The 27,383-nt window shown below is 39.0% G+C and overlaps 1 protein-coding gene across 9 annotated transcripts in view; it reads right to left on the bottom strand.

The window, feature by feature from the left end:
• tenm1 (teneurin transmembrane protein 1) overlaps window positions 1-27,383 on the bottom strand; it is a 1,611,625-nt gene that overhangs the window by 160,323 nt on the left and 1,423,919 nt on the right. For 7 of the 9 annotated variants that reach the window (XM_052021038.1, XM_052021037.1, XM_052021042.1 and 4 more), the window contains 3 exons: window positions 10,469-10,654; window positions 10,343-10,369; window positions 8,326-8,472 (listed from right to left, as the gene is read on the bottom strand). In XM_052021038.1, the coding sequence (XP_051876998.1) occupies window positions 8,326-8,472; window positions 10,343-10,369; window positions 10,469-10,654 (360 nt within the window). The remainder of the gene's footprint in view (window positions 1-8,325; window positions 8,473-10,342; window positions 10,370-10,468; window positions 10,655-27,383) is intronic. The other 2 variants (XM_052021044.1, XM_052021045.1) reach the window with 1 other exon arrangement.

The raw sequence follows: 27,383 nt of genomic DNA, 5'->3' as shown, positions 1-27,383 counted from the left end.
GTTGGCTAAAGTAAACCTCCGTTAACCTGGCAGGGTCTGGACTTTAGTAATGGTGAACCAGCAGATTTCTGAACTAATGGATGTTATTCTACTAATAATACAACACACTTTTAATTCTCTTTTTTAAGTTGTTTCACAGCAGAATAATAAATTTTCCAGTGATCCCAGTAAGTTTAAAGGGAGCATGCATAACAGAACCAGGTAAGTTTGGCGGGAGTGTGGCCAAATGAAGCAGGTGAGTTTAAAGGGATGGTGGTAACTAGTGAGTGAACAGGGAGCATGGCAACATCATCTGGTGGGCCAGATGCTGAACAATCAGTACTGTTGCAATTTCACTAAATGATGCTTACCTTTTTCCTTTTTATTGAATATTTTCAAAAACATACAGACTTAAAAATATCCTTTATGTAAAGGAGTTATAAATATTCAATCTTAGATAGACTTCATATTTGCTTGTATTAAATACATAATACTAGCATAATACATAAAGGACAAAGCTAATTGTAGTTATTATAGGTGGTAAGAACAGTAAGACAGCTGAAATTGAAGGGAAAATGAGAAATGTAAAGTCAGAGCCCTCAGCTTGCTTTGAGCAATACCAAAGAGAACTGTGGGACTGTTGTATGAGATAGCTGATGCCTGCTCTGGGAACCAAACTGAGATTCAGTGGAATAAATGAAGGGCAAAGGAGAGTATTGTAACTAATTAGGGGTCATTTATTGCTGAGATCACCATGTCTAGTTGGCCTGGAAACAGCCCCTAGAGTGGCTCCAGCTACACTAACAAAAGTCTTGTGAGAGGAACGTAATGATTAATTTGCTTTGTGCCATCCCAGTATATGCAGAATTCAAACCTTAAAGGCCTTGGCCAGCAGAACCACAGAAGGAACAAGGCAAACTGAGCTATCCTTCAGAAAGGATGAAGTACAATCACAGAAGAGGTCTGAAGTTTTCATGTGACTCATGAGCCTTCTAGTTAGTACTGGAATGCTAACGTGTATACAGGTTTTATGTAACAAGTCACTGTCACCTACTTGCCAAACATGAGTTTGTTAAAAGAATGCTGACTTGCTTTTGATTCAACAAAGTACCATTCCTGCTCTCAGTGAATTATCAGTGAAGTTCTGAATTACAAGTCTTACAAAAATGATTAAACAGAATTTTGAAAATAACCCATTGATGATACCAGTAGCTGAGAACAAAAAGCCACAGAGATTAAAATGATTACAAACAAGCACAATTTGTTCACATATAATACCCAGATATTGCCCCATCCTGGGAGAGTCATTACATAGTAACCAGCAACAAAAGATATTCTTATTCCAATTAGGCAAAAGCAATTCGTGGTGACCCATTGGCTTCCTTAGTTTTAGCTAACTCAGCATGGGTTGAAACCCAAATTATTCCTGGCATGTAGTGCTCAACAGCTACGTCATCTGAGTCATGGAAAACACATTTTGCTGCATCTTGAAGTCTGTTCTGCAGAGCCAGATGGCACATGAACTAGTGGGGAAGACTTTTTTGGAGCATTTTGCCAACTAAGTGGATACATTATGATTATTATCAAACTTTAACTCCTGAACATATTTCTCATTATAACAGAAGTTTTTCATTTCAGAACACATTGCAAGGTATTTCAGTTTGCACTAACAGGATTAGTTGTTGCAAATCTGCAGCCTAATTTTTTAACCAGGGACTGATAATGGATTCCATTTTAAAATCTAGCATTCATAAGATACAGCTTCCAACTAATGTGTTGCCTTAATGTTGCTTTGCCTGCTTTGAATGGATTGATCAGCAGATGGGTTAATGGGTTGAAGCTCAGTTATGTTCCTTGATCTGTGACATTATTAAGTGGAGCAGCTCGTATGGTATCCAATGCACTGACAGAATCATTGGTTCAGGATTGCAACCTAGAAACCTGACACATTCACTGGTATTATATTGGTATCCTGAATTCTGATACTGTCAGGCAATGCACATTAACCATATATTTCAGATATATTTTTCTATTAAATTCACATCAGATACCAACGTGAAAAATAAACTCTCAGGTTGTCATTTTTTTTCCTGACAGTTGCTAAAAATAATCTTAATCTTTCCTGCAACATTAACCTAATTTTAAAAATTCTGCATATGTTTAATTGTGTCTGCCAGCATTCTGGAATCATCCTGTTGATCTGAACAAGAGCTCAAATGCCTCTTGTGAAAGATTTCATTTACTGTTTGACCTCCATACTGTTAGAATTTTTGCAAAGCAGTGCCTGGGCAATATTTCATGTTCTTTGGGTACCTATATTATCTGTCTTTTTTTTAACAAACAGAACTGTGTGAAGCTTTTTATGTTATTTGTATTTATTATGATAATTAATGAAGCTACCACTGTATTGACATTCAAAATCAGTTCTAAACAAAAAATATAATTCCAACATTTATTTAATCCAAAGGAATGCATCATTATGGTGGCTCAGAACACCTAGTTATTGCTTGCTTTTTATAACTCTTCTATTCAATTAACTTTTCATGCACCTCAGACGTGGCATGAGTAATTCAACAATAATTTGGGTGTCCTTTACAAAGTAATTACGTTATAACTCACAGAGTACAATACAGATTAAGCCCTTGTTACCTAAAAAAAACACTGCAACCTTGGGTAACAATGATGTGGGCAGAGTTATTTTTCTTTCCAATTTGCATCTGACAACAGTACTATAAGGACAACAAATCAGGTACAGTGTTGGGCAAGTAGCAATCATTATGTGCTCCAAGCAACAAACTTCCACTTCATAAATCCAAAATCAGTGAATGATGTGCTCTACTAAACAGAACTTTATTCCCCAATGTCTAAATTCCAGTCTCTAGTCTATTGACTGAGGGGCATAAATTTATTGTGGGTGCAATGGTCAACAGTGAATCGGTTCACATTATTGCCTTTTTCACTGAATAGGAGTATATAGCCAGAAGATACTCAGGGGGTCTCACTTGCTGCCACGGAAGAAGAAACCATCAGTTTAAATGGACACATGTTAATACAAAATAACTGTTATGATAACAGGAAACCACTGATGCAACACACAGTGTGGTATCAGCTTGCATAGTATTGGAGAAGCCATATATTTGTATTACACACTCCTTGTTGAAACAATGTTATTGATTGGCTTCCAAAATGAAACTTAGTGGTTTGGATTTTATGAGATTATAACAGACACTATCATTGTTCACCATCATTAATGCGTACATTTCACAACAGCTCTAGACAACTGCACACATTTAGTCAAACATAGAAATTAGCAAGTTATTAGTTAATTTTCCCTGCTTAGCCAGAAGCTTTGCAGTAATATCACACTAATTGAAGCAAAAATATGAATTCTTTATAATTCTTTACCATAGAGGGTTGTGGATTTTCAGATGAGTATAGTTAAGGCTGAGTTTAGCCTCATTTTGATCATTAAGTGAAGTAAATGATTTGGGGATGGATGCGAAAGTGGATGAGGCAGTGGTCACTCTACGGTCCTTTTGCACACTTCTCAGGAATCTACCATTTATTGTATACATTTCCCTCATTTTCTCTTCCCATGTGCCTTTCTTTACACTGGATTGAATTCTATTCACCAGAGCTTTGTCAGCCTTACCCACCCATTGTTATATTTTCTCTTTCATACTTTCTTATTTCAACATTCACCACTTTCAGTAAGGCTGGAAAAAGGAAAAGATCACTGAGAGCAAATGAGAGTTCATTACAGACAGAGATGAGAGAATTTACAATGGGAAATAAGGAAATGGCTGAGAAATTAAACAAATAATTTGTGTCTGTCTTCACGAAACAAGACACTAAAAAACTGCCAGAAATACAAGACAACACGAGGGTCTAGTGAGAATGAGAACCTGAAGGAAATTAGTATTCGTTAAAAGAAAGTAGCTGGTTCGACTAAACGCCAATAAATGCCAAGGACTAAACGATCTACAGCCTGGAATTTTGAAAGAGGAGTCAATTGTGGATGCATTTGGTTGTCATCTTTCAACATTCTATAGAAACTGGAATGGCTCCTGCAGTTTGAAAGACAGCAAATGTGATCCCACAATTGAAGAAAGGAGGGAACGAGAATACAAGGAACTATTGATGTCTCAGCCTAACATAAGTGGTAGGGAAAATACTGGAATCTATGAAATAGGATGTAATAACAGAACACTTAGAAAACAATAATAGCATTGAGCAGCGTCAGCATGGATTTATGAAAGGGATATCAATTTTGACCAATCTTTTGGAGCTCTTTAAGGATGTCATTAGTAGAATAGATAATGTGGAACCAGTGGATGTGGTTCTATAGATTTTTGGAAGACCTGATAAGGTCTGACACAGGAGGTTGATTAACATGGTTAAAGCACATGAAACTGAGATAAGTGATTAAGCGTTGGTTAACAAAAAATGGGAATAAATGGGTCTTTCTCATCTTGGAATGCTGTGACCAGTGAGGTACCACATGAATTGGATGAAGGTCTCCAGCTATTTGCAACCTACATCAATGATTTGCTGATGAGCCAACATAATCATATTTCAAAGATTGCTGATGATACAAATTTCGGTGGAATTGTGAGCAGGGGAGAGAATGTAAAGAGGTTTCAAGGATGTATAGGCAAACTAACTGAGTGTGTGATAGCATGGCAGATGGAACATATTATGAAAAATGCAAAGTTATCCACTTTGTTACACAAAAGAGAAAAACAATTTCTAAATTGTGAAATATTGATAAATGTTGATGCTCAAAGAGGCTCTGGCATCCTTAGACACAATCATTGAAAGGGAACATTTATGTGCAGTAAGCAATTAAGAAGGCAAAGGTTATGTTGGTCTTTATTAAAAGTGTATCTGAATGCATGATTAAAGGCATCTCACTACAATTATATAGGGCATTGGTCAGACTGCACTTGGACTATTGTGTGCATAGTTTTGGTCTCCTTCCCCCAAACAGACATACTTGTCATTGGAGACAGTGTAAGAAAGGTTTACCAGTCTGGTTGCTGGGATGGTGGGTTTGCTGAATGAGAAGAGATGGAGTAGACAAGGCCTGTATTCTCTGGAGCTGATCTCACTGAAACTTAATACATTCTTACAGGGCTCAATAGGGTGGATGTTTCATTTGGCTAAGCAGTCTAGAACCAGTTGTCACAAGTTTAGAATAAGGAGTAGACCATTTAGAAATGATATGAGGAAACATTTCTTCATTCTGAGGGTAGAGACTCTTTGGTATTCTCTACCCTAGATGGCTGTGGAATCTCAGTCACAATGAATCTGATAAATTTCTGGATATTAAAGGAATGAAATGATACCAAGATAGTGCAGGAAAATGATGAAGAGAACACTTAGAAAACAATAATAGCATTAAGCATTGTTAGCATGGATTTATGAAAGGGATATCATCTTTGACCAATCTATTGGCACTCTTTAAGGATGTGATTAGTAGAATAGATAAGGTGGAACCAGTGGATGTGGTTATTTAGCTAGAATTAATGTTTTTGTTCTTCATTTTTATTGGCTAATATTACATAACTTCTTTGGGCCTTTTCACACAGATTCCAGATCTCTTGCAGAAGGCTGTTCTGAATCTCTAATAAGTTCCAAAGGAGAAGCCACAGACATTTTGTGGACATATGTAAAACTGTTGCCATCCAGTCACTATGGATCTCAGTATATGGTCAGGTAAAAATGAAAGGAATGGCTACTTACTCAGTGTTTTTATGGGCCAGAAAAGCCAAAAACCCCTCGGACTGACTGATCCAAGTTTGTTCTAATAATATAATAAATTATAGTGATTCAATAGTTGAGAGTTTTACAAATGGAATAACAACCAAAACCAAAAGAAAAATATTCTGACTAGAAAATGATAAAAACCATACTTTATAGACACATTTAGAAGGTAACCTTGAACATGGGCCATATCTCCTGAATTCTGATCTGAGGAAAAGCCCACATTAATCTGCATATATTTTCCATAAATTGATTTTTTTCCTCAGAAAGATTTAATGAAGTGATTCCTCTTATACTCTAAAGATGTCTGAGGAAAATGAGTCCATGTTCTCAAAGATCACAAGGCATTCAGAAGTCTATTAAGATTTTAATCCACGGCATGATGAACACCAATGCGTTACCTATCACTGGAACTCAAACAGTTTGGGAACTGAATTGACAAGAAAGGACAAGAACACAGAGTGATAGCTGGGAATGATGTGCCTTGCTGTGGTAATTATTTCTTCAATTGTCACTTTGAAGCTTTCACTGGCCATTTGAACAAATGGAATACGATGAAAAATGACATTCCATAGAAAAACATGAATTCCAGAAGATAATCATTTAGCACAAGCTTGGTTTACTTTTACCATTGCCCTTTTTGAAAGCCAGTCAAGGGTTATTAAAAAAAATTAGTGGTTTTGCCTTTATATACATGATGCATTTGTTGCAGGCACACTCGTTTCACTACCTCTGTGCTATGTTTACAATCATATTTCTTAGAGATCAATAAAGGTGTATTTCTTATGTGGCTTATAACAATTGATAGTTATAATGTAGAAAATATTATACTGTGCTCTTATTAGTCGTTAGCACTTCCAGGAAACAAAGGTGGAGACAATATTGGTGGAGACCATTAGCTTGACAGGACAAAATCAAGGTTGAGACACAAATTATTTTGTAATGGGAGGCCATATTTCTATTTCACATGTGATCGTGGGGTGAGGGGAAATAATCAGCCCAGGGTGCCACCTGTTAGAAACTTCATTAGGGAAAGTTTCTAAAATTGGCAATGACCAATTGATAAAGATTGATGCTGTAAAATTAACTTCTAACCAACCATTGCAAGTTATACTGTCAATATATTAAATAAAATGTAAACCTTTCAGTTATTAAGTAAATTTAATTATAACTGTTATCACTTCTGCAGATATATAGACTCTGATCAGACTACCCACTGTCTACTCTTCCACTGAAATATATAATAGCTACATTTTTCTAAACATAATGACAAACATAGCTAAAATCACACGACATTAATTAAAGTAATCCATCTATTCTAACAAATAGTGAATTGTTCCAAAAATGTGTTCGAATTTTATTTCATGATATCACAGTTATCCAAAAGAAGGCTAATACTTCACAGATTAAACAAGGATCTCTGATATGGTTCTTATGAACTGTGCCCTCATGACAGAATTCATATTCATTACATCGGTATCTAGTGTGGTTTTCCTCATTTGTTATAAGTCTGTATGATGATTTAAGTGCACCAAATGAAAGGAATCAGGTGTCCATTTGTTGTTTATTCACAACCAGATCAGAACTATACAACATGAAAGTCCCTGAAGGTTGGAGTATTCTGAAAGAACCAACTCAAAATTACATTTTAACATTGTAAGAAGTGAGCTGTAATATTTTGCTTTAATTTTCCTCCTTTTCTGTAAAGATTTTTTCCAAACCAACATGGAATTCTATTTTACAGTAGAACTCTGATAATCCAGCATACTCAGGATTTGGTGATTCCGGTCTGACAGAATCTCCAGACTATTTGATGACATTAGATTTATACTCCCACCCATTTTTAATTCACTTTTATTTTAGATGTTGCATAGTATTATAATAAAATTTCCACTGAGCCCAGTAACTTTAAAGGGAGCACAGTAAGTGGGGAATTGGTGAGTATTGAGCGAGTGTGGGAACTGGTGCTGAGATGAATTTCAGGGTGCACTGGAACGGGGCCCTGCTGAGTTTTAGGGGAGCTTAGAAACTGGGGTCATTAGTGAGGTTCAAGGGGGTGCAGGAAAAATCACTTGTGAGCCAGTGCCAAACCAACGGAATACTCAAATAGTCGGATAGTGGATTATCAGAGTTTTACTGTATTTATAAAGCTTAAGAAAATTTAAATAATTGAGGAGAGAGCTGACTGCTTAGTGGTTGAATATACAAAATTAAGTAGAGAAGATGCTCTATGCTTTGGTCTAAGTCAGTTAGTTTTGACCAGACAGGTAGCACTGTGATATTACAATTTGAGTCTAAGACTATAAACAAGAAAAAAAACACTGATTTGTCCTTTCCAGAATGTGAACAAGGATATATGTTTGACGAGAACATGTCTAGGCTTGGTTATGAGGATATTTTCAGGTTGAATTGTTTTTTAATGATCACTGTCTTTAGTCACTCCTTCCTTTCACTCTGGTCAGACAAACACTTGTGAACTCTCAGTACATACAAAACTATAGAGCAGCAAATGCTACTGATTTGGGAAATGTTGAATGACAAAATTTGGAAAATATTAGGAACATTCAATTTGTTAATTACCTCCATCATTATCTCTGTTGTCATCACACATCATTTCCATTATGACATTGCATCCTGTCCCACTCCAGCCTGCTTGGCAGACACAGTGCCATCCATTCTGGTCCAATGTACATCTTCCATTTCCATTGCACAAGCCAGGACACCCCTCTGTCCAAAACATTTTTTTTTCAACATTTGATAAAAACAATTAATTTTGTACAAGTAATAAGTAATACATGCATTTATGAAAATATAGTGTTTGGAAGAAAAAGGTAAAAGCTTTTGTTTTAACTGTGACACACTTAGCATGGACATGTTAAAACAAGAATTTGTATGGATGAAAATCAGTAGATTTATCTAGCAAAAAGTGTACGCTGTATTTTGAAATGTTAAACTAAAATGCTGGAGGAATACAGCATGTTATTCTGGGTTTGACGAGAGACAGGCAAGTTAATAGTTATGACCCTTCTTTGAACTTCAGTAGAAGGCCAAAGGTGGGAAGGGTACAGTGGAAGTGGAACAATGCCATTGAAAAGGCAATCAACAGTGTGCATGTGTAGAAGGTTTGGCAATTGGGTCATATAATTTGCACTTATTTGCAACAATGCAGAGAATACCATACTCTGTTCATTAGACAGAGTTGAAGGAAATATGTACAAGCTGCTCCCTTGCCCACATTCGTGTGCCTGGGAAAATAGTATAGGATAAAAGGAAGTGTCAGAGGTTTCTCCCATGTACATGTTAAATCAGGTCTGTTAATTTCAACTGATGTCAATTGATAATTTTATAGAAAACTATACATATTATGCTGGTCAACACTTTTTTATAAGTAAAATCAGATGTTTTTATTTCTTTATTGTCAATTTTTCTTCCGATTAGATTGAGGCACTCCATTGATCCCTGCCACAAACATCTCCATTAATGTCACTCTGAACTGGCAGTTAAAATCCATAATAAAATTTTGAATGTTATATTTAGTCCCCATTTGTCTCCCTGCTTTACGAGTCTTCCTTCATTTAAGATTAGGAACTTGCCACATTGCATTATAAAACATACCAAATCATTAATGTACCAGGCCACTAAACCTGCACCATCAGCAATGAACTTATAAGGATCATACATTTGCCTGTTTACTCAGTCTAAATGCTGCTGTTTTTGTAATTGCAATATTCTCTCAAATATGGAAGATCCTATGTTGGAGGCTTCCTCACTTGGCAAGAAGATACAATCTGTAATGAGTTGAACTAACCTTATGTTAATCTAACATAGCTCATCTGCTGTGTGATTTCATGGGACCAAAATTAAGTTAATAATCTCTCACTGTGTCCATTCTACAGACACAAGCAGTTCTGTGAGCAAGGTGCCTGCTTTTGCCTTAATGTGATCTCACCTTTGGGATATCACACAAAGTAAAATACCTAAGACTTACTTGTACTTTATGCAAAGAAAGCATCAGTTTCAGTTTTATAATGAACAGGATAACTGGGAATATATATTTGGGAACAATCCAGCAGATTCCTGAACAATCTTACTTAAAAAAGTAGTATTACCCTCAAAGGAGAGTTTTAACATGGTAGTTTTTGGCTAGATAATTGCAATCATAATTTTTGGTATGATCAACAGATTCAAGGTTGATCCCCACGTTAGGGTAAATTTTGAACAAGGTGATAGTGCCAGATGTTTGCTAGTAAACTGGCAGCCTTTTTTTATATTTGGGAGTTTAATTTCTATTAAAGTCAAAATATCCTTAAGTAATGCAGGAACTTGTTTTATTGCCTATTTGCTATCTTTTTGTAAAATACTGCAGCATTTCTTAAAAAATCCCATTCTTAAGAAGTTTTGGGTTAAAAAGTTCCATACTTATGAACAGACATAATGCCATATTGCATACGATGGCAAATGGGACTAGCTTGGATGGGCAGATTGGTCAGCGTGGACCAGTTGGCTGAAGGGCTGTTTCCATGCTATCTGACTATGACTCCATAATATGACACTATGACTCTATAATATGGAGAGATATTATGGAATTCACACTTACCTTTTACAACATTATCCAAATGTTGGGCTTAAAAGAAAGGGAGATTTGAGGCAAGAATAACATAAATATAAAAATATAGAAAAAAGTTCTATTTTGGAAACAAAATAGTATCTGGATTTATCTTACCAACAGTACAGTGCTCTCCCTCCCAGCCAGGACTGCACTCACATTTTCCATCCTTACACTTTCCATGCTCAGTGCAGCGTGGGTGACATATATGCTGGTCACAGGCTTGGCTACCCCACCCTTTCTCACAGTGGCATAACCCACCTAAACACACTCCGTGCTTGCCACAATCCACCTCACAGACCTCTGCAAGAGACAAGAGAATCAATTGCATTTATAACATCTTAATCATTTGATCAATTATGCTTGGCAAATTTGGACCACGTGAATATGCCAAGTTAAAAATTTCTTTAGGTCAACAGAGGAGATTTTAAAAGTGAGCCAAACTGAACTAGAATTGAGAAAAACTGAATATTTGGCTTGGGTGCCTGATTTTGGTCCAAATTTGCTACAGAAAGACGTTTTCTGCACTATTGAGAAAAGTACTGTAGATCCCTGCATAATCTGGAGACAGATGGCTGCTGTGCTAGTCTTGTCTGTAACATATCTGTATATGCCATGTAGCTGTATATTGCAAACTGCCCACATACTGTTTGTTGGCTTGGGTCTTCACTGGGTTTATACAGTTCTCCTGTTTCAGAATGAACTTCAGCTGGCTGTGGTGTATGTGAAATGCTTTTGTAGGTTGACTTTTTAAAGCAACAAAAAAAGCAAACAAGTTTTAACTTCTGCCCAGCCAAGCTTAATAAATACTTCAAGAAAAGGAGAGCTTTTTCTGCAGTTTTCTCAGAAAAAGCAAAAATCACAGCAAAAATACATCCATGGTTACCATATAAGTGTAACATTTTATAAAATGTGGAGCTAATTTTACCTGATATTACATTTGGTCCCAACATTCATTTCTCATGACTGCAGCCAATATTATTAATGAAATGATGTCATGTGCAAAGGTGTGCGTAGGGAGTGGCCATGCATGAGGACACAGACATCCTCCCCACAGTGTTAAAGAAACATAAGCTTCATCATAGAACATCAGGGTTGCAAACAGGTTCCTCTCCAAAAGCCAACGAATTTAAATTCTCCAAAGTAGATCATAAGGAGGTCTACATCAGGCTCATTTTTCTTCAATTCATAGTATTTTTGTCAATGAAAATTATTACAAAGGACACCATTGCTGTCTTGAATATATTTCTCAGTGGGATTTCCCATATCAGGGAGGTAATGTTTGGTATATGTAACATTGGTAGAGATCAATAATACTTTTAGGCTGCTATCCCTTCAACAACTGTGTCTCTGTCCAACTGATCTTTACGTTGCAACAATGAATTTTGAATCTTGTAGAATGTTTATGGGTTCAATAGAGACAGGCTATGGGTTTTTTTTGGGGGGTGGGTGCAGCACGGAAATCAAAAGTTATAAGGTGTTACAAATGTAAATGGGGATTAAGAGGAAAGAGACAAGAACACATAGCTTTACCCAGAGGTTTATTTGACCACTGGGAAAAGATGAAGAAAATATCAGTGACACAAGAGGTTCTGCAGACGCTGGAACTTGAAGCAACGCACACACAATGCTGGAGGAACTCAGCAGGTCAGGCAGCATCTATGGAGGGAAATAAACAGTCAACGTTTCGGGTTGAGACCCTTCATCAGGACTGGAAAGGAAAAGGGCAGAGGCTTGAATAAGAAGGGCAGGAGAGGGGGAGGAGCACAGGCTGACAGGTGATAGGTAAGTCAAGGTGAGAGGGGGGAGGTAGGTAGGTGGGGGAGGGGGGAGATGTAAGAAGCTGAGACGTGAAAGGTAGAAGAGGCAAAGGGCTGAAGAAGAAGGAATCCGGTAGGAGAGGGCAGTGGACCATGAAATAAAGGGAAGGAGGTGGGGAATAGATGGGCAGGTCATGAGGGCAGGGGAAGGGGAAAGAGAAGGGGTGAGGGAGCCACAGGAATGAAGGAAGACAAGGGCGGGAGGAGGGAAGAGAAAAGGGGTGGAAAAAGAAGAGGGGAGAGGTTACCGGAAGTTAGAAAAATCAATGTGGAGGATGTCAGGTTGGAGACTAACAAGTTGGAATATGAGGTGTTGTTCCTTCAACCTGTGTCTGGCCTCAATGTGGCAGCAGAGGAGGCCATGGATAGACATGTCAGTATGGGAGTGGGATGTAGAATTGAAGTGCTGGCCATTGGGAGATCCTTGCTTTTGCGGAGGATGGACCGAAGGTGCTCGACGAAGCTGTCGCCTAATCTGCGTCGGGTCTCACCGATGTAGAGGAGGCCGCACTGGGAGCACCAGATGCAATAAATGACACCCTCGGATTCACAGGTGAAGTGCTGCCTCAGCTGGAAGCACTATCTTGGGCCCTGAGTAGTGATGTGGGAGGATGTGTAGGGACAGGTGTAGCATTTAGTGCGGTTGCAGGGTTAAGTGCTGGGAGGATCATCAATGGGGAGGGACGAGTGGACAAGGAAACTGCGGAGAGAGGGATCCTTGTGGAATCATCAGTGAATGTTTTGAGGGAAAATTGGATAAATATTTGAAGCAGGGAAAAACATAACGCAACATAGATGAGCAAGTCACGGAGATTAATTTTGGATCAGTCTAGCAAAGACTTGGCATCTCAATCAGTCTTGTAACTTATATGTAATTAACATTACCACAGATGATTTTATCCATACATTCTCCAGTTGAGTAGGCAGTTAGGAAAGAGACTGGTAAGTTGGCTTTTATTTCAAAGTAAGTAAGAGTTCATGTATGTCACATTGCGATGAAATAGGTCCATAAACTCTGTGTAATTTTGGTCCACTTCCCTGAGAAAGGATATTCTTGCTTTAGGGGTAGTATAATGTATATTCACTAGATTAATTGCTGCGATAATGTGTTATCAAAAGCGATTGAATAAGATGTGCTCATACTTACTGAAAAATAAGAAATATTTTGAAAAATATGGAGGGATTTGGAAGAATGTTGAAAGTTTGTTTGCTCTGGCTGCAGGTCAAGGGACACAGTCTCAGCAAAAGGAGTTGGCTATTTAAAACTTGGAAAGGGGACTTGAAGTGAAGGATCTGTCATGTCTTTATTGAAAGGCAAACCAATGAGGCCTATTACTGCTCTTACTTCTTACATTCTTGTGTTCACCTGCATATTTTAAAAACATTTAACTAAATTCTAACCAAGCCTGAAAGAAAAATTCTGACAGTTCCAAGGTCTTTCTTAACAACTTTTGAACATGCAGATTAAATCTTAAATCCTTAAAGGATAAGGAGACCCAGCTACTTACCATTCCATTCCCATCAAAAGACGTAATATTATCTGGAGAATTCTCTAAACCTGAGAGACCTTAAGAACTTTAAATTAATGATATATTGTGAGCCAGCTTCCTCTTGCATATTTCTCTTTCAAGTGGACAGAGAGAAAGATCGAACCTGGTACAAATTCTGCTGAACTGTGTTTTGCAAGAATTATGAAGGAACAAGAGACTGCAGATGCTGGGATATGGAGCTACAAACAAACTGGAGGAACTCAGCAAGTCAGGCAGCGTCTGTGGAGTCAGAGGGATGGTGGACATTTTGGCTCGAGATGACGTACAGCCCTGATGAAGGGCCTCGACTCCAAGTGCCGACCATCCCTCTGCCTCCATATACACTGCCTGACCTGCTGAATTCCTCCAGCAGTTTGCTTCCTGCAATAATTTTGTTTTGAAATCAAGGTCCAGGAAATAAACATAATCACCTCAGCTCACTGAAAACACGAGATCATGGAATTATAGGCCAGAAAGTAAAGGGCACAGGGTATTCTTGCCCTCGGTGAAGCAGCCAGCATAATCAAAGACCCCACACACCTCGGTCGTCTCTCCTCTCCCATCAGGCAGAAGATTCAGGAGCCTGAGGGCACATACCACCAGGTTCAAGGACAGCTTCTATCCCTCGGTGATGAACCTTATATGATGAGATGGATTCTTGACCTTACAATCTACCTTGTTTGACCTTGCATCTTATAGTCTACTTGCAATGCACTTCCCTGTAGCTGTGACACTTTACTCTGTATTCTGTTATTCTTCTTACCCCGTACTACTTCAATGCACTGTGTAATGAATTGATCTGTATGAACGGTATGCAAGACAAGTTTTTCACTGTACCTCGGTACAAGTGACAATAATAAACCAACACCAATACCAATTGCACACCATTTTTTTCCTATTTGCAAAAAAGCACAATGACTCTTCATAATTTAAAGACTGGACATGGAAAGAGATATGATCTATTCAGTCTCCTAATGTAGCTATTAAGTGTACTGTCAAAATATGCATAAAAATTTCACTGCTAATTTTTATGTTAGTCTGCTCTTTTCAGTCTATTACAAGGGCCATTTCCTTGTTCGGTCACATCTAAGTAGACCTAAATTCTCATTTACATGACAATGATTGATCTTTCTATTAGACTTTGAGAACTGAGTATATTGCACTCTCTTTAAAAGTGAATTTTAGTTCTCTCAATGGCCTAATAGGGCAAGACACTCGTTTAGTACTAGAACATAAAAATCAGAAGCTGAAGGAGTTATTTCTTTATTTGTACTGAAATGGTTTTCATATCTGGGGTACTGGTAGTGGCCCTATAATTTTCCTTGCATAGAATCTGACTATAGATCAGATTACATGCTTTCTTCAGATCACAGTAAAATGATGTTGGATTGATTGTGCATGTCTGGAGATATTGAATGGGTATGGGATCAGGCTTTTGTTTTGCTTCCACCATTTAACAGCCTGGTAGTATTAAACTGCCCAGACCTTGGCATGATGAATAGTGATGTGTATAACAAATTAGAGGGCTGTCAGTGTTTCTAGATATGTATATCAATGTGACTGTGTCTTCTAATTAGTGCAAAGGAAAACCAGTGGAAATAACTGTCAACTGTAGCTCAGTGTGTAGTACCCTCAACTCTAAGATTGTGGGTTCAAGCCCTGTTCTAGGATGCTGGGCACAAAAATCTAGGTTGGCAATTGGAGTACTAAGAGTGTGCTGCACTGTTGGATATGTCTTCTTTCATTACAATAAACTGGGGCCTTGCTTGCACCTTCGAAATGTTGGTATCCTGGCCAACATTTATCTCTGAATCAATATAGCAAAACCAGGTAATTAGGTCATTTTAGGTCATTATATCACTCTTTGTGGCAGTTTACCATGCACAAATTGGCTGCTGCAATTCTACAAATGTGACTACTCTTCAAATGTACTTAATTGTTTGTGAAGTAGTTTGGGACAATCTAAGGCCATAAAAGGTACAACCAAAATGTGCGATTTTCCTGTAGGTTAATTTCATCATCAGTTTTTCTTTTATGGAAACAACTATGTGCTTTTGATGGATCATGATCAACAATTTCCTTCTATCTACTTCTGGTAATCTTTTGGGTATTTTGTTTAAATCATTGTAGTGGTTGAATTGATTTGCAGCTTCTTTGAGCCTAGTGGTACGAAGGAGTTGAATTATGATCAGTTCACTTGCAACCATTAACTGCAGTACTGCAGCAACTTTACTACTCAAGTGCATGTTCATTCATCTCACTCACATGAGTGAACATAGCAACTCCTCCAAGTATTCTCCCTGGAGCTATCTGTTGGTTCACTAAAGGCATGTATCCAAACTAAAACAGAAACTGATGGAAAAAAAAAGGTACTTAAAGTTAATCAATAACATTTAAGGCTGGTTTAAATTGATGATGGAGGTGATAACGTGGTCCCACTGCTTTAAAACAAATGACCCATGTCCCCGATGAAGCAAGGCTTGTTAGTTTAAATGTTTTGACATTTTCTGCACCTTAGAGTCACAGTTATGGAGTTGTACAGCACAAAAATGGGCTCTTTGTCTCACAATGTCCATGCGGACTTTTTTGTCCATCTACACTAATCACATCAACCTGCATAAAGACTGTATCTTTCTACGCCTTGCCTATTTAAGTGCCTGTCTAAATGTCTCTTAAACATAGTGATTATATCAGACTCCACCACCTCCTCTGGCAGGGAGTTCCAGAATATCAACCACTCTCTGCGTAAAACACTTTGCTCTTAAATCTCCTTCCTCTTACCTTAAACTTATGCTATCTTGTGTTTGATACCCTGACTATGGGAAAATGATTCTAACTATCTGTCCTGTCTCTACCCCTTAGAAGTTTGTTTAGCTTTATCTGTCAGCCTCCTTCGCCCCAGGGAAAACAAACCCAACCTATCCAATCTCTCCCTCTCAGTAAAGGCAATATCTTGGTGAATCTTTTCTGTACTGTCTCCAGCACAATCACATCCTTCCTATAGTGTGGTGACCAGATCTGCACACAATACCCTAAGAGCAGTCCAAACAGTGTTTTGTACTGTAGCAACTAACGTCCCAACTTTTATATTCTATGCCCCGAACTATGAAGTCAAGCATGCCATATACCTTCTTCACCACCCTAACCACCCGTGTTACCACTTTCAGGGAACTATGGACTTAAGCCCCAGGGTTCAGAGTCAGAATCAGAATCAGGTTTATTATCACTGACATATGTCATGAAATTTGTTGTTTTGCGGCAGCAGTACAGTGCAAGACATAAAGACATAAAAATTACTTTTAGTTACAAAAATGAATAAATGGTGAAAAAGAGGAATAACAGGGTAGCGTTCATTGGTTCATGGACCATTCAGAAATCTGATGGCGGATGGGAAGAAGCTGTTCTTGAAACATTGAGTTTGGGTCTTCAGGCTCCTCTACCTCCTCCCCAATGGTATTAACATGAAGAGGGCACGTCCCGGCTGATGAGGGTCTTTAATAATGGATGCTGCCTTCTTGAGGCACCGCCTCTTGAAGACATACTCGATGGTAGGGAGGGCTGTGTCCATGATGGAGCTGGCTGAGTCTACAACCTTCTGCAGCCTCTTTCGATCCTGTGCATTGGAGCCTCCATACAAGGCAGTGATGCAACCAGGCAGAATGCTCTCTACTGTACATCTGTAGAAACTTGCAAGAGTCTTTGGTGACATTATAAATCTCACGTTCCTAATGAAGTACAGTCACTGGCATGCCTTCTTCTTGATTGCATCAATGTGTTGGGCCCAGGATGGATCCTCTGAGATGTTGATGCCCAGGAACTCGAAGTTGCTCACCCTTTCCACCACTGACCCCTCAATGAACCCTGGTGTGTGTTCTCCCAACTTCCCCTTCCAGAAGTCTACAATCAATTCCTTGGTCTTGCTGACATTGGCTGTGAGGTTGTTGTTGCAACACCACTCAACCAGCTAATCTATCTCACTCCTGTATGCCTCCTCGTCACCATCTGAGATTCTGTCAACAGTGGTGTCATTGGTGAATTTATAGATGTTGTTTGAGCTGTGCCCAGCCACACAGTCATGAGTGTAGACAGAGTGGAGCAGTGGGCTAAGCATGCATCCTTGAGGTATGCCTGCGTTGATTGTCAGCGACGTGGAGATGTTATTACCTATCCACACTGCCTGTATTCTCTCGATAAGGAAGCCAAAGATCTAGTTCATCTGTTCATCAACATTCCTTAATACCCTACCAGTTACTGTATTTGTCCTACCCCTATTTGACTTCCTATCACCATGCACTTGTTGAGACCAACGGATGTTTTAGTTCCTCCTATTACATAGTGTTAAATATTCACAACAGTGATGGACTGTAGGACCCAGCATTCCCATGCTAGGATTTACACTCCACAACAGTCTTCCCTCACTCTCCTTCATCTAATTCCATTTACATTTCCTTGATATCATTTCTTCCTGATATGCTTAACTAACTCCTCTTTAAATTTAGTGATGCTAGTCTCAATCATTCCTTATAGCAGTGAGTTCTACCTTCTCACTAACCTGTGGCTGAAGGTGTTTTATCTGAATCCCAGATCAAATTTAGTAGTGATTACCTTATATCTATGGTGTGTTGTTCTGGACTTCCTTAAAAAGAAAAACAGCCTCTATTCATCCACCTTATAAAGCCGTTTTATAACCTTAAAAACCTCCATCAGATCACTCCTTGGCTTTCTCTTTTCTGGAGGAAGGCTCTGTTTACTAAAAATATTGCAGGTAAAAATGATCTGGGGGCCTAGATACACAAACCATTAAATGTAATGACTCTGGTTAATAAGGCCTGAGGTGTAACCTGTCTTTAGTAATTGGAGTCATAGAGTAATACAACAAGGAAACAGGCCTTTCAGCTCAACTTGTTCATGCTGACCAAGGTGCCCACCTAAGCTTGTCCCATTTGCCCATGTTTGGCCTATATCCCTCTAAACCTTTCCTATCCATATACTTATCCAGATGTCTCTTAAATTCTTATCTTCACCTTCCCCAATGTCTCAATATCTTTTTAACAATACAGAAAAGATCTAGTACTTCAAATGTGGTCTAACCATGATTCATCAAGTATATCATAACTTCTCTGATGTTGAAGAAGTGAATGCTAAACATTTTTATGGCATTAACTTGCTCCAACATTACCGGTGTTTTGTATATCAATACCCCATGATCCTTCTCCTTTATATTTCCTTACTTTCCAGGTAGCATGGCTCCTCCTTAGTCTTTACAACAAATTAGACCACTGCAGATTCAAATTAAATATTAATAAGGCCATAAGCATCATCTGTGGTACCAGTCACATTTCTCTATTTTTGGAATTAATTCTAAATCCCTCCTCATCAACAATAAATGAAAATCAAAAGAGTGCAGCTGCTGGAAATTTGGAATAAAAACAGAAAATGCTGGAAACATACAGCAGGCCAGGCAGCAGCCATTGAAAGAGTTAATGCTTCAGGTAAGAACTGAGAAAGACAGGAAACAAGTTAGTTTTAAGTTTCTGAACTGCAGTGTTAGATTGAGCTTGGGTGTCTGTGACTCCCAGTGTCCAATTCATCCCTGGGCTGCCATCTATTTTTTACATCACTGCTCCAGCCATACCCTATCTGTGCCAAAACTTTCATCCATGTCACTGCACATCCAGACTCTATTTCTCGCCTTTTTGTCTTTTGACCTCAAGTCCAACCTTCAAAGTCGTTTCTTTGAACAAGTTTCCGGTCATTTCCCCTGAACTCTTCCTTAGCTCAATGCTGATATCTGACTGCTTACACTTCTGTAAAGCAATTTAGGGCACTTCCTGCATGTTAACATCATTACATCTTTGCAAATTGCTATTTTTTGATGAACAATCAATGCAAACACTTTCTTAGTAACTGAACACAGGCATCTGGTCCTCTCAGGAATTGTACATCAGAAAACTTCAGCAGCAGTCCATGATTTCCTTTGTGAGTTTGTACTAGCCGTACAGGTTGGGGACCTGATGGTGTTAACATGGAAGAAGACTGCACCAGCCTGGCCTGTGCGACGTTGGGTTTAACTTCTGCTGCTCACATACTGGTAAACTGAGACAGCAATGCATGCCCTGGGTGTTCTTTGTTCGGCTGGGAGCCCAATCTACAACACTAGGCATTGATCAGTGTGCTGCATGGTGTATGGAGTTACAGGATCAGCCCTTGCAAACATGTTGATAATACTTTGCAGTTGACATGGAAATACTTGATGATATTTCTTGGCCGAATCCTTTATCGGGATGGCAGTGGGGCGGGGGGGGGGGGGGGGGGGGTTGGTGGTGTTGGCCTCGCTCTGTCACCCAAGAAAAGGAGGCAGTTGAGGACTATCACTGGGCTTTCCATGTCAGTCATTGGGCAGAGGTTCAATAAGAAACAAAAGAGCCTGAGTATTGTCTTTCATTATTTGCTCAAAACACCTCTGCCTTATTGGTTATATTTTTTGAAAAGAATTAAATGAGCAATGTTGATCAAATTTACTTCTCCTCCAACTTCTATCCCACCACTTCCTCAAGTCCAGTGTTCCCAGAGTGGACCAGAGACCATGGGATAAGCTGCCAAGTGGTGTTGGGAAAAATCTCAATGCAGTTGGTTCACTGAATGGTCGGGGTTGCCCACTGCTGCAAAAGCTGAGAAATTCCACCTTGCAGCTGAACAATGAGGGACCGGCTTCATCAGCAAGCCACTTTAACAGTCGTGCCACCATCCAACTGCAATTAAAGGTAGGTCCGAGTAGGTACTCCGTAACTGTGGTCTATGCATCAGAAATTCCAGCCCATTTTATGGCTGTAAACCAATATGAAAGCCACAGTGAATAATGCCACATGATAGAAGAGCCATCATTGACCAAAGTCATAAATACTATAATGCTATGTCTTTGCATATTGTAATAGTTGGGGTGCTAATGGTTATTTAAGCTGAGGAAATGTTTCAACACACACATTGCAACAAAGCAGTCTGTCCTTATACAAATTCTATATCATTGTTTAGGAAGAATTGAAGAAATTGGTGGAGATGTCACATGTAGTGGAGATTTCTCCCAGGGTGGAGCAAAATCCAAATCTCCCAGTTAAGTCACTCAAACGCTGACACACTGACATCCAAAATTTATTTCCATTCACTTCAAACATGTTGAAGAAGTGGCAGACATGTACAGTTTATCTCCACTACTGTAAGTACTGAAATAAAGCACGCTACATGCATGTATGTTTTGGCTCAGAGAATTAATTCAGCTTAATGTCACAGAATAAATTATTTTCATTAAGGGTCTTGATGTATGTTCATCCACTGGCCACTTCAACAGCACTTTCCCTCTCCATTTCTGCATCTACAGACGTGATTGTTGTGTGTTGGAGGGTTAAGTGAATGTTTGACTCTGTTGTTTCTGTAGATCAATTTTCTCACTGTGCTGCCAGTTCCTCTTTGTGGGTTGCATCCCTGTCTGCTGGTGGTTGCCTTTCCTCTTCTATTCACTCTGTTGTTAGGCTCCTCTTTAGCAAAGTTGCTCAAACAAATAGTTGGACAATTCCTCATTCATCACTCTAGTGATGGGCTTTGCTTCTCTGACTGTTGGTGAAGATCCCATAAACAGAGGATTCCAGCAGCTCCTCTTGTGGAAGTATTGCTACAATTTTCCTCTCCTCACTCTCCTTCACAAGTATGATAAATGTTAGTGGTCTAGTGGCCTTCAGTGGCTTTATTGGTCTTTTACAAAATGCTGGTAATGTTGATTACTGAGGGATCACGCAATGAGGAGTTGCCAATGGACTGAGCAATGGTGTACATGATTCTAACGTTGCTAATCACCTGCACGATCATGGAATGATTTATCTTTCTATTCAGGAAGGTGTTGGAGGGAGAAGCCCAGTCATGTGTCTAGTCAGTTATACTTTGCATTTGTACGAATCCTTTCCCAACCTTTCATGGGATGTGGGGAATGCTACCAAGATCAGCATTTAATACTCATTTTAATTGCCCTTAGGAAGTGTGATCAGCCACTTTCTAGAATTGCAACAGTCTGTGTGGTTGTTCTGTAGTCTTATTAGGTAGGAATTCCAGTGGTGGGGATGCTATGATGATATATTGCCATTAGATGGGATTTCTTACAGTGATAGCATTCCCATGCACCTTCTCCTCTCATCCTCCTAACTGGTTGTGGGTTTGGGAGACTTGAGTTGCTCCCCTGCATTTTATGGATAGTACACATTGCACCTAAGGTGAAGAGTGTGAGTGTTCAGAGTATGGATGGGGTACCAAACGGGTTTTGCTTTGGATGATGTTGAAGTTCTTGAATGTTGTAGCCATATTCATGCAGGTAAGTGCAGACTAATCAATCACATTTCCTACATGTGCTTTGTAAATGATGGAAAACCTTTGAAGGAATCAGAAGGTGAATCATTTGCTGCAGGTTACTCGATACCTGATCTGCTTTTGGTGTACTGCTGTATGATAGAATTAAAAGTCCCTTTCTTATAACTGCTTCAGAGGAAAACCGATGAAACCATTGATACAGCTGAACAATAATACTTAATGACTTGTTTGAAGTAAGAATGTAGTACAGATTGGGAGATGTGATAGAGATCACCCACACTTGCCTTAAAGGAGCTTGCCACACACGAAAAAAATCAATGCAGCTGACAAAGCTGTGGCTGTGCTGGAGCTGCTTTACAAATCTAGCTGCAGGTGTGTGTGTGGTTTTGTTATTCAGTCCTCTGGGAATATTAGTCTGTGCAGGTCAAAGTATGAAAGCCAGCAAAAGGATGGGTTCTAATAGAGTATCCACTGAACAAACATATCAGTTTGTTAAGCCTGACTGAGTATCTGTAAGTTCTGAGGGAGAACAGAGATGTAAACACATGTAACAGAATTTGGCAACACAGTCACATGTAAAAGATGTATTTCTGCACTAAGGACTGTCAGGAAAGGATAAGTAATTTCCTTGGCATCCTTTGACCAATAAAAAGAAAATGGCATAGTATATAATTCAACTGTAAATGAAAAGTAAAGAATGTATTGTGTTTTATTAAGCGAATGGTAAATTATTGGTTTAGGAACCACCTATCACTGACATTAGCCAAGGCTCTTAAATCAGTCTCGTACATTGACTCAAAGTACTTTCATGTCACATTAGTCCTTAAACCTCAATATCGATCAAAATAGAGCTCCGCTACCCTTTGTAAAAATACCTCAAATTATTGATCCCAGTATATTGTTATCTAACCATTCACATGCTCTAAATGTTTTATAATTAAGGATGGAATGGGGATGGATTTTGTAATATTCACTGCAAGTTCACCAACATGGAAAATTACCCGCCGTTATTAAAAGGAATGCTAACATTCACAAACTGATGTTGCATGTATTCCAGTCTTTAAATTGTGAATATATATTTTTCTGAAATATTTGAGCTCAAGACTAACTGCAATTTGATCAGTGTGAAGACTGTGCTGATCCTAGTAAAGCAAGAATATTATCAGGTTTGAAGTGGTCCCAGAGTTTGCAGCCAGTGCTAAAATTGAAGAGATCCTGAACATTTCAAATCTCAGTCTGAGAGTTTCTCAGAAATCTTTGTTTCAAAATGTATAGCAATCAGAAATAATGTAATGGGGATGATGCAATCAATATGGAAGGAGAATTAATTCTGCTGAGGTCTCGCACCAATGCACTTTGCTCTCCTGATCCAAATTCAATTCCTAATGAATGTACTGTATTGATTACAGTTTGTAATGAAGTATTTTAAGAAACAAATATGTGATCAATATATTATATAGGCAAAAGTTGGTAATGGCCACAATGAGTCTGTATCATTACAATTATTTAGGATTGGACTCATCAACATGCAATGACATAGAAACTTCCAGTGCTGTTTCAGATATTATTTACTTTTACATAGAGAAGGGCTATTTTGCTTATCAGGTCCATGTCAGATCCCAACAGAGGAATCCTAAGGTTGAAACAATAACACAGTGAGACATGGTGAACTGTACCTACAATAATGGGTCCACAATCCACAAGAAATTGACCTAACTTTAATATCTCAGCACTCTGTGAGAGAACCAAGGGCTCTGTGAAATGTACAAGCAGTCAGAACAGGGTGAAATGGTGAGAGGGAGAGTGTGAGAAATATGTGCCTAACCTTCTGTGGTTTTTGACTGCCAAAACATTCGCATTACTGCTGTGAAACAGACTTTGAAAAGTCAAAAACTATTGAGACAGAAAGTGTTGAAAAAGGCTGAGAATGGAGACTTCAGTTATGCAAACAAACAAGACAGCAATATTGAAGCAACAAACAATCTGCTAAAGCAACTCAACTGGCCGAGCAGCATTTGTGGGTGGAAAGGAATTATCTCTTTGAAACTGTGTGCATGAACAGAGAGCAGATGCTGAGAAGGTTTTAAGGTTTTTTACTCCTCCACCTGGAATATGTGATTCCATTGAAACTGCCTTTCCACTTGAAACTTTATTAATGTAAAAATTTAAATCCCATTGTAATTATTGAAAATGCCCTTGACCACCTAAAATGTAATTCAAAATTATTACTTTAAGAACATGTATCAAACTGTTGACACAGATACTAGACAGGAGAGGAGACACAGGGCTGAAGCTTGTTTTCTCAGGCTTGGGGGGAGTGAGAATGCAACACTTATTCATTAGATCAAAGGAGGAGCTTCAATTTCAATTAGTTATGGCTGGTGAAGTTTTACCTTGAATTTAAGATCCACCAGGGGTGTAGCAGCCAGAAAAGGTGACCTGGTTAGTCATCATCAGTTGTTGACTGATGGATGACTGAGACATGGGCTCCAGTGGGGAAGGGTGGCTGGTCAGTCACTAGAAGTCATGCCTCATTCGATTATTAGCAATTTAAACCCTGAGCATATGGGGTTCAGCTCATGATTTAGAGGGTTAGAGGGAAAGGGAAGTGTATCAAAGTGTCAGCTGTCACATTAAGATTACTATAATTTCTCAACCTCAGGTGAAAGTATTGCACCACAGAATAAGGATTTCTGTTTTCTTGTCATTTACTAAATATTCCTAGTTGGGACTTCTGCACAACCAGCAGTAATTCAATTTACCAGCTGGTTGTAAACATAGCAGGCAGAGGGAAAACACCAGCACTACATTGTGTTGATTTGGAAGGCGCATTGTGCGATCTCCTATCCCAGCACGTGCTCAGATTGTGAAATTTCTTACCTCTCCCCAGCCTTACTTCCTCGTATAATCTTCAGGCAGCTGTGGTCATATAATCATTACTTCCAGATTAATTTCATCTCTATTTATTTCTAACTTCAGAGGCATCCTGCGCCATTACCTTTTACATTGATTTCTTATTTTTTTTGTGCAAAATGCTCCTCATGTCCTTTGAGAGATACTATGGACATTTAAATCTGCTGTGACAGCAGGACAAAAGAAAAGCAGCAAGATTAGGTGCTAATGCGTTATTAAAAAAATGATGACCTGACTGTGGCAAGGACAGAGAAACTACATCAAACATACCTCCTGCTTGAAAGAGGTTATCACCATTATCTGCTCATCCCACAAATCAGTGCTGATAGAAAACTGTTTAAGTGCTTTAATTTTACTCACTCTACAGCCTTTTGGTTGAGGTTGCATACTGATCTCCTGACAGAAGCTGATATTACAGCAAACTATGAGCTGCTGAGCTCTTTCTATTTTGGTTTATTTTAGATTTTGTGAATATTTGTGTTTTAGTAGTGATTCCTAATTGATTGCACAAGATAAAAACTCACACAGAGCTAAATAACAAAAGAACCTGAAGCAGGAAGAGTAGGAAGCCCCTTCCTCCAACCTCTTCTTGCCATGTCATAGAGCACAGAAGTGGGCCCTTGACCCATCATGTCCATGCTGATCATTTTGTCCATCTACACCAATCCCATTTACCCATATTAAGTCCATACCATTGGTAGTATCTATGTGAGGTGCTGCTTCAAGAAAGCAACATCTATCATTAAAGATCCCCTCCATACAGCCATACTATCTTCACACAGCTACCATTAGGCAGGAGGTACAGAAGCCTGAAGTCCCACACCACCAGGTTCAAGAACAGCTACTTCCCTTCAACCATTTGGTTCTTGAACTGACCTGAACAATCCTAATTACTGTCTCAGTATAGCAACACTTTGACCACTTTACACTATAATGGACTTTGTTTCCTATGTTCAAATTGTGTTCTTTTTTGTATAATTTATGTTTCATTTATGATTTTCCTGTGAATGTTGTGTATCTGATGTTATGTGCCTGTGATGCTACTGCAAGCAAATTTTTCATTGCACCTGTGTGTACATGTACTTGTGCATAGGACAATAAACTTGACTTTGACTTTGATATCCTTCTATGCCTTGCCTATTCAAGGGCCTGTCTAAATGCCTCTTAAATGTGGTGATTGTAGCTGACTCCATCACCTCTTCTGGCAGCAGATTCCAGAATCCAGATATCCAGGTGTCTCGATCATTAGCTTTATCTTGAATCCATCATAGTAAATGTCACTTTGGGGAAATCTCAGTATGGAAATCATTACAGGAACAATTTTAAGTGTCCAGTTTCATGATTGTTCACCTCTTTTCATAGAATTGGTGAACTGCTGATGTGTGCTGAGTGGTTTGTCAATTGGTCAGCACAGTGATGCAGCAGATCTAGGCTAGATCATGACCTCCAGAATTGTCTGTGTGCAGCTCGCACCTTCTCCCTGCTCTAGATTTCCCTTGGGTGTTCCAGTTTCCTCACATATTTTAGAGATATACTGGTTGCTGCAAATTACCCCTAGAATAGGCAGGTGGGGAAGAGAATCAGGGCAGAGTTAATGGACATTTGAGAGAGAATGGGTTATAACAAAATAAATGGGGGGAAAGACTGATGGGATTGCTCGGAGGGCTAGCATAGATGTGATAGGCTGAGTGGCCTTTTTTAACTTGTGGAGAAATATGAGCTGTAGGATTCTGATGATGCAGGTAGGTGAAAAGGAGAAGGGAATCCAATCTGGGCATCATTTGGGTCAAGTTTTGATTAGTTAGGAGGAATATTAATGTTCTTCCTGACTCCTCAAATATCTCTCATATCCAAAATGTATCTGTTTCTTAAATCTTCCAACACTGCTGTCAATAAGAACAGCTGCTTAGGTTGATGCACACATTAGAGTACTGGTCAGGACATGCACTGGTCATGCTCCATCCACTGCTCCTGAAAATTGCAAACAGGGTCCTACATTTGGCAGATATCTTTGATTCACAAGTACAGTCAAGCTTTTGGTAGTTTTATGCAAAGGAACCATTAAGGATGATTTCGTGTATACCTTGAGCAGCCAGTGACTGGGTTATAAGGAAATAAGTGGGGGAAAGATTAATGGGATTGCTTTGAGAGCTGACACAGACTTGAGGGGCTAAATGGCCTCTTTTAAGCTGTGAGAAGATATGAGAACTCAGCTACAGGAATTAGATGATGCAGGTAGATGCCTATTTCCAACTGCTCACCCTACCATTGAAAATTGTCCCCTATTGACTTCTGTGTCCTTTTGGTCTCCATAGTATCTCTTCACCAAGAGAAATACAAGGGGGTCAGAATGTGACGACAGCTCTAAGAGTTCCTCATGACTTTTAAATGGGACTGCAGTTCCTATCCAATTTTCTT

Source organism: Pristis pectinata, chromosome 8 (assembly GCF_009764475.1).
Source record: "Pristis pectinata isolate sPriPec2 chromosome 8, sPriPec2.1.pri, whole genome shotgun sequence".
NCBI classification, from domain to species: domain Eukaryota; kingdom Metazoa; phylum Chordata; class Chondrichthyes; order Rhinopristiformes; family Pristidae; genus Pristis; species Pristis pectinata.
This window is presented reverse-complemented; position numbering and strand designations above follow the sequence as displayed.